Below are 7,683 nucleotides of genomic sequence, written 5' to 3'. Positions count from 1 at the left end.
ACTGCTTCACACATTTTTCCCCACAGGGTTTCCCTGTACTGTTTCCTTTCCCCCTCCCCCAACCATATGATTTATCCACAGAATTTTTCTGGAATCTGTATTGGCCAATACATTATACTGCCTCATACCTGTTTTTTTCAGGGCTTCCCTGTACTTCCTTCATTCCCTCTTTCCCCAACCATATGATTTTGCAGGATGGTAGCTTCTTATCCTTAAGGAACTGAAATCTGAGAAAAAACCTTTGGTAATAATGAGCTTGAACCCTCAATGAGGTAAGTCTAATAGGATGGTAGTGACCACAGAGTGACCAGGAGGGTGAAAACTGCTGCTTTGGAAGACAGAAAGAATGAAGGGAGCCTGGTTTTTGGTGGAGTCAATGGCCCTAACCCAAAGGTAGGCCTGGGTTTCCTAATCAGGCCAATGAGTTGGTGCCATTCATCCATTCAAATCCAGAAGCACCTATATTTCAGGTGAGGCACCATGCACATAAAAACAAAAACAGTCCCAGTCAGGGGTGGGGGAAACCTGCTTCCCATCCCTCTCAGACTTCAAGGATTTTACATTCTAATAGTTGGGGACAGAGATGGGAAGGTGGAAATTTGTATAAGAAAAATAAATAAAAAGGAGACACAAAGTAATTTCTGGCCAGGATGGCAACAGTAACTGGAATCAGGGCAGGGTTCCTGTAGAAGGCACTATTGGAGCTGAACTTTAAGAAAACTGGGGATTCTAGGGGCCAGCTAGGTGGTACAGTGGATAGAGTACTGGGCCTCTGACACTTAACCTGTGTGACTCTGGGCAAGTCACTTAGCCCTATTTACCTTAGTATCTTCATTTGTAAATGAGCTGGAGATGGAAATGACAGAGTGCTCTGGTATCTTTGCCAAGAAAACATCAAATGGGATCATAAAGAGTCAGATAAGACTGAACAACAACAAAAATGGGCCATCTAGATGGCACAGTGGGTAGACTGCTGAGCCTGGAATCAGGATTATCCTGAGTTCAAATCTGGCTTCAGAAACTTACTAGCTGTGTGACCCTGGGCAAATCACTTAACCCTGTTTGCCTCAGTTTCCTCATCTATAAATGAGCTGGAGAAGGAAATGGCAAACCACTCCAGTATCTCTGCCAAGAAATCCCAAATGGGGTCACAAAGAGTCAAACATGACTGAAAAATGACTGAACAACAACAGAGATTCTAGGGGGTAGAGATAAAGAGGGAGTACCTTTCAGAAACAAGGTACAATCTACCTGGAAAGGAGAGGTGGAATGTTGGGTATGAGGAACAAAAAGAGGCCAGTCTGGTTGTACTAAACAGATGGAGAAAAGAGAGTAGTATGAAGTAAACCTAGAGGGGCAGCTGGATGGCACAGCGAATAGAGCATAGGCCCTGAAATCAGGAGGACCTGAGTTAAAATCCAGCCTCAGACACTTGATACTTACCAGCTGTGTGACCTTGGACAAGTCACTTAACTCCATTTGCCTTGTCTTCCCCACTCCAAAAAAAGAAAAGAAAGAAATCTAGAAAGGTAGACTAGAGCCAGGGAAGAGTAGGTAGGCCTAATTCTGATTGTCAGTTTTTTAAATTGTGTTGATAGATTTCCTGAGAGTCTAAATTTTTTTTGGAATGATTATCTTGAGCTCAACAGATAGTAAGTGGAGTTTTGGGATCACCCTTGGTAAAATCAAGACCTCTAAGGTCTCAGGAAATAACCGTCAGTCTTCCAGAAAAGAATGCAGCACAAGATTTAGAGGCCCAGGGGAAAAGTGGTTTAAATAAATTATCTTCTTCCTCAGACTCAGGACAACCAGTACCATCCCCAAGAAGTCAAGCCATCAGGGCAACATCCAGGACATATGTCAGAGCTTCAAATGTCTAACCCCTCCCAACCCTCCCCCTTCTCCCCCCACCCCCAGTGCTGTCATATAATTTTGGACAAGTTGTAGATCACAGGATTTAGGACTAAAAGAAAATTTTATAATCTAATATGTTCCCCCTCCCTCCCCCCACCTCAGTTTTGCAGATGAAGAATCCAAGACCTGGAGAAGTAGCAAATCCAGCACTCTTCCCACTAAAACATACAACTTCTCTGGGTCTCAGTTACTTCATTTGTGGGATGAGAGTAATAATATCTACCCAAGTGACCTCACTTTTGTGAGCGTCAGTGAATTCTGCTTCAAGTGCTTTGAGGTTCTGCAAAGTACTTCAGTCGCCATAACCCTGTGAGGTAATAAGTGATGAGGTGCAGGCTCTGGGGACCCCTTTGATATCTGCTTGAATCTTTGAGGTACAGGCTCTGGGAACCCCCCTTGAACTCTGATTGAATTGTCCCATTTTGAGAAGCATTTGCATGAGGCCATAAGCCTTACATTGTGACTGGGCCCAGACCACTGTTACTAGCCTAGCCCTCCATTGTCCATCTAATTCCCACCCTTGAGCCTATCAAAATATCAGTCCACCCTTGAACTGGCCTCGCCCACCATAGTGTGTAGTCTCCAGGTAGCCTCTAGCAACTTTCCATCCTTAATCTCTCATTTACTTCACTGACTCCTCCTGAAGACCCTCCCCAAACTCCTCCTCTAGGCCACCCCTAGATTCCTCCCACGACCTTCTGTATAAAAGATCCCATCTCACACCATGAGGTGTGAGAGCTCCATAGAATGAGCTAGCACAGACTTGCCCTGTGTCAGATAATTCTGGCCTGCTTGTCCAATGCAAGTGTCACAGATACCTAGGCTCCTTAAGAATCTACCCAATATGGCAAACTTTCAATAAACTTTACTTTTCTTTGACTGAGAGAAGGCTTGAGTTGAATTCATTCAGCAGGACCTGGCATGTTGGTATTTTGGGGTCTCCAGAGCAACCCTAACCCTCTTTATGGGTAACCTCTTCAATAAGTAATGTAAATATTATCCCCACTTCTCAGTTGATGATCACAGATCTATAGAATCTCAGAGGTCATCTAGACCAACCTCCTTGTTTTGCAGATGAAGGAAATAAGGTCCAGGATATTTAGTGACTTTCTCAGGTTCACATGGCTAGTATGTGGAACTTGAACCTAGGTATTCCTGGCTGTGAGGCCAGCTCTCTATTTACTACTCCCCAATATTTCCTGGAAACAAGCTCCAGTTAAACAATTTGTTCAAGGTCATACTACTGGTGTCTGAGGTGGGCTTTGAGCCTTCTTGACTCCAAGATGAGTACTCTAGACACTTCCCTATGCTTCCTCTTAGACAACTGATGAAAACGATATTTTTTTTAGATGTTGAGATCATTCTTCTCCTTCTCTGAGTCCTAGTTTCTACCTGTTGCACTATTTGATTTCCAAAATCCTTTTTTTTTTTCCTTTGGCAAGGGGGAAAGCAGGGCAATTGGGGTTAAGTAACTTTCCCAAGGTCACATGGCTAGTAAGTGGTTAAGTGTCTGAGGCTGGATTTGAACTCAGGTCCTCCTGATTCCAGGGCTGGTGCTCTATTCACTGAGCCACCTAGATGCCCCCAAAGTCCTTTTTTTTTTTTTTTTCCCCAGTTCTAGCATTCTATGAACATCCCTCAGATGCTGTAGTTCTCAGCTTCCTAAATGTCAGTTGGTATGTGTCGAGGTGCTTTGCTGCTGGGGATTGTTAGCCTTTCTCCCATTTAGTTTCCAGGGAATTATTCTGATAGCCTTAAGTGACTGACGCTTGGTTGTTCTAGCACGATCTGATCCTGCTATGAATTTGTGAGCCAAGGTCATACAACAATGGACGTGAAGGGACATTCCATCTGGCTCGTCGATGACAAACTATCAGGGCTATTAGGGAAAGAGAACAGATACATTGACCTAAGTGAGGCTGGTGACCTTGCACAGCCCTCCCTCAAGTCAACTACAAGTCATGTCATCATTTCCCTGATGTTATGGTCCCCTTAAAAATCGAAGGACAAACTACACAATATTGACTTAAGGCTAGGCAAAGCAGCCAGTGCCACAAGTACTCGGTTTTCATCATTAGCCCACCTATCCTTTCCAGTTCCGTTCTCACTTCCCACCCTTCAAAAAAAAAAAAAAAAAGCTCGTTGAATCTGAGGACGCCGGCTAGGATCCATAGAACTGAGAATTTAAGAATACAGGAAAGTAAAGGGGTATGAGGAGACTTGGATACGAATCCCGGCTCTGCCATTTACTAACCACAGGGCACACTGGACAAGCCACTTGTCGGATAGGATTGTAAAATGGGGAAGAGTAATTCACGCGTAGGGACCTACCCCCATAAGGCTGGCTATGTAGGTCAAACAACATAATGGATGCAAATCGCTCCTTCCCTTTCCAGAACCCGTGGCCCTCCAGCCTCGGCTTGAGCTCCCCAGTTGAGAGCTTGGCGATTCCAATCTCTCAATGCCTCTGTCCAGCGCCAGGCACCCCAGCCCCGCTGACCTGAGTTTCTGGAGTCAGGGAGGGGGTGGAGCCGCCAGGACGGAAGCCCTGGTACTGGCAGCCCCATGCCTGGGTAATGCTGCAATCTGGTACCGGGAGGCGGGGCGTTGGGCGGGGCGCGCATTTGCCCGCCCCCTCCAACCCTTAAAGGAACATTCCCGAGGGCTGCTACCTGCATCTGCCGACTGTCGGACACCATGAAGTCCTTTGCTCTGCTTGTGCTTTTGGTCGTGTCTCTGCCGTGGCCTGCTCCCGCCGACAAGGGGTTTTTGCGCCTGGGCAAGGTAAGTGGCCGAACGTGGAGCGCCCCTCTCCCTTTTCACTCTTGCTGCTCCGCGGAGCTACTGCCCTCTCCCCCAGATAATGGACTGTGGGGGAAGGATGGTGTGACTGCTGGGGACGTGTGGAGGGAACCGGGGCGGGTCGCCCCCAGTTCCGATTTAAGGACATCTCCAGCACCCTCACACACCCCGCGCCGGCCCAGGCTAAGCTCTGGGCCGAAATGTCTTATGTCTTACTCTCCTCCCTTAGATCATAGAGTTGAAAAGGACCTCAGAGTTGGTGTACTTCAGCCCTGTTATTTAACAGGAGGAAAACAGGCTGTTGACTTTGGTTAAATCACTTATACTCTCTGAACATCGATTTCCTTCATCAGTGAAACCGTAGTCTTGGAAGGATGATCACAGAGACCCTCTCAGCTCCAAATCCTATGAAGTGCCTAGCCCTAGGGCCACAGAGAGAAAAGTGGCAGCATCAGGTCGAATTTGCTGTTGCCTTCTAGACCAGTAGCATACTTAATACTGAACTGCACTAATTGTAGATAATCCATCGAGGGAACTAGGGGTCTGACTATGTAATAGTTTGGCTTTGGGATTCCAGACCTCCCAAGGGGAACCAATGTGAGCCCTGTTTTTCTTTCTTGGGGGACTCTGGAAAGCCCCAAGCATATGATGCACAAAGGGAAGGGCAGCAGGAATGAAGGTCCAGAGTTCCCTATTCGTTGGTGGGTATGGTTTTCCTTCCTCCCTTCCCCCATATAAATTCTCCCCCACTCTTTCCCAAACAATCCTCCACTTCTGATCATAAAATGGAGAATTTTAGACCATAGAATATTAGAACTAAGAGGAGTATCAGATCATCTATTTCAAGCCCCCTCTCTTTAGATAAGGAGAAACTGAAGAAGAAAGAAGGGTAAATGACTTATCCAAGGCGACACATAACAGAGACCAGACTAGAACCAATCTCTCTACCTCCCAGGTCATTTTCTTTTTGCTATACTGTGCTGTGAACAGCTGGGTTTTTCATTTTTGGTAATAAAAAAAAAAACAGTTCTGCTCCAAAACACCTCATTTCACTGTCAGATTGTTTGGTAGCCATTCTTTTCTTTTATTATTAAATCTTTAAAAACCAGTACAGTCTTGGGTGTACTTTTTAGACTTTTTTAGGGCAAGGAGTCCTGAGTCCCTGAATGATGCCCAGTACTCAGTGGCCAATAACTAACTCTAATCTTTTGTACCCAGTATATTGAATCTGTAACATTGTTGGGGAAGGGAGGTAGTGTTGAGGGGGAGTCATTTATCTTCCCAGTCCTGAGTTGATGGCTTTTCTTAGTCCTGGGAGAAACTGTGTTTATAAGAAGAGCTCTGGACTTGGAGTCCGCAGATACTGGGTTCCAATCCCATCTCTGACACTTGTCTATTTGATTATGTGACATTGAATAAACTATGATAATTTTCTGAGCTTCAGATTCTTCATCTGTAAAAAAAAAATCTGACAGTACCTTTCTCACAGTTATGAGGAAATATATCTTAAAGCACCATAGAAATTCCACTTAATATTTCACTTTTTAGGGGGAGGGGAAGGAAGGGAATCGGGGTTAAGTAACTTGACCAAGGTCTTACATAGCTAGTAAGTGTGTAAGGTGGGATTTGAATTCAACTCCAGGGCCAGTGCCCTATTGACTGCCATCCAGTTGCCCCTAATATTCTGTTCTCAAACAAGCAAGACAGGTTGCTTAAGCCAAATCTGTCCAAACCAGAAAGGAGGCTTGGTATGGCAGAAAGGGTAAATTTTATGTTGCCTTTGTTAGGAAGGGGGAAATCATGAAATCTCTTCCCAGAGATCTGTGAGAGTTGTTATTCTCTGAATATAGCCATTACTCAGGGCCTAGACAAGTCCTGTGACTTCACCTCAAGTCACACAACTGGAACTCTTTGTAATAAGAATAGTTGGTATTTAGATAACACTTTTAAGGTTTGCAAAATATTTGCATTTGATCTGTACAATAACCTTGCAAGAGAGGTATTATAGATTATGTTGGCCATTTTATAGATGAAGAAAACTTGAGTTCAGAGACAAAAGATTGGAATCCAGTTTTCTCCTCACTTCAAGTCCAACACAGTTTCCACTATACCATGCTGCCTCTGGACTTATGGGATGCCTTGCTTATTCATAAAACCATGTTCTAAGGTATAGGATAGATAGGACTGGACAGGAACCTTTTGTTGTCTAGAGAGACTGAGGTCCTAAGACCAAGGCCTTGCAAAGGGCAAGAGTAACTCTCCCCATTTAATCATACTATATTTGCTTCCCTGAGAGAACTGTCAGCATCTCGGCCCCAAACTGACTCTTTATCTTGTGGTTCTGAGATCATCAAGTGGGGGGAGGGGGTGGGGGTGGAGAGAGAGACAAGAAGGCTTTAATTGGACAGAAGCCTTGGGGAAGAGGATATAGAAATATGTAGCCTGACCCAGCTCTGAGTAGGAACCCCTTCAGCAACATCCTTGACAAGTATCCATTATCTCTTCTAGAAAACCTTCCACAATGAGGAACTTGTACCATTTTGAGACAACCCATTTCGCTTTTGGATAGCTCTTACTAATAAATTTCCTTATTTTGAGCCAAATTTTATCTCTGCATCCCTTGCCTACAATAGTTCCTAGTTCTGTTCTCTAGGGCCAAGGAGAGGTAGAGTTTATAGGGTCATGGAACTGGGGCTAGAAATGGCCCTCCGAGGCTGTAATGGGAATGTAAATTTAAAGATCTTCCCTGCCCCTAGGCTAAAGTGCACCTGGAGCCTGGGGTGGGAGGCTTGTTTTTCCGTAGATACTTCTTGATTGGCCAGTGAGTCTATAAGGTTGTTACATTCTCTGAGCCAGGAGAAGGCTATATAAGCCCTGATATGTACCTTTGTTTTGGGGCTCACTGAGAAATGTTCTGTGATTTGATCAGATGAAACTCTGGAAAGCCGTAGTCCAGAGCGTGCCCCC

The 7,683-nt window shown here is 45.0% G+C and overlaps 1 protein-coding gene across 1 annotated transcript in view; it reads left to right on the top strand.

Annotated features, from left to right (window-relative positions):
- The first annotated feature begins 4,544 nt into the window (after positions 1-4,544).
- Positions 4,545-7,683, top strand: part of GM2A (ganglioside GM2 activator) — a 15,511-nt gene continuing 12,372 nt past the window's right edge. Inside the window, exon 1 of the mRNA XM_069102572.1 lies at positions 4,545-4,698. Coding sequence (XP_068958673.1) covers positions 4,612-4,698 — 87 coding nt within the window. The 5' untranslated portion in view covers positions 4,545-4,611. The remainder of the gene's footprint in view (positions 4,699-7,683) is intronic.

Source organism: Petaurus breviceps, unplaced genomic scaffold (assembly GCF_028583685.1).
Source record: "Petaurus breviceps papuanus isolate PSGF00001 unplaced genomic scaffold, PetGlider_PUasm1.0 551, whole genome shotgun sequence".
NCBI lineage: Eukaryota > Metazoa > Chordata > Mammalia > Diprotodontia > Petauridae > Petaurus > Petaurus breviceps.
The sequence above is the reverse complement of the archived record's forward strand: the minus strand, read 5'-3'. Positions and strand labels throughout refer to the sequence as shown.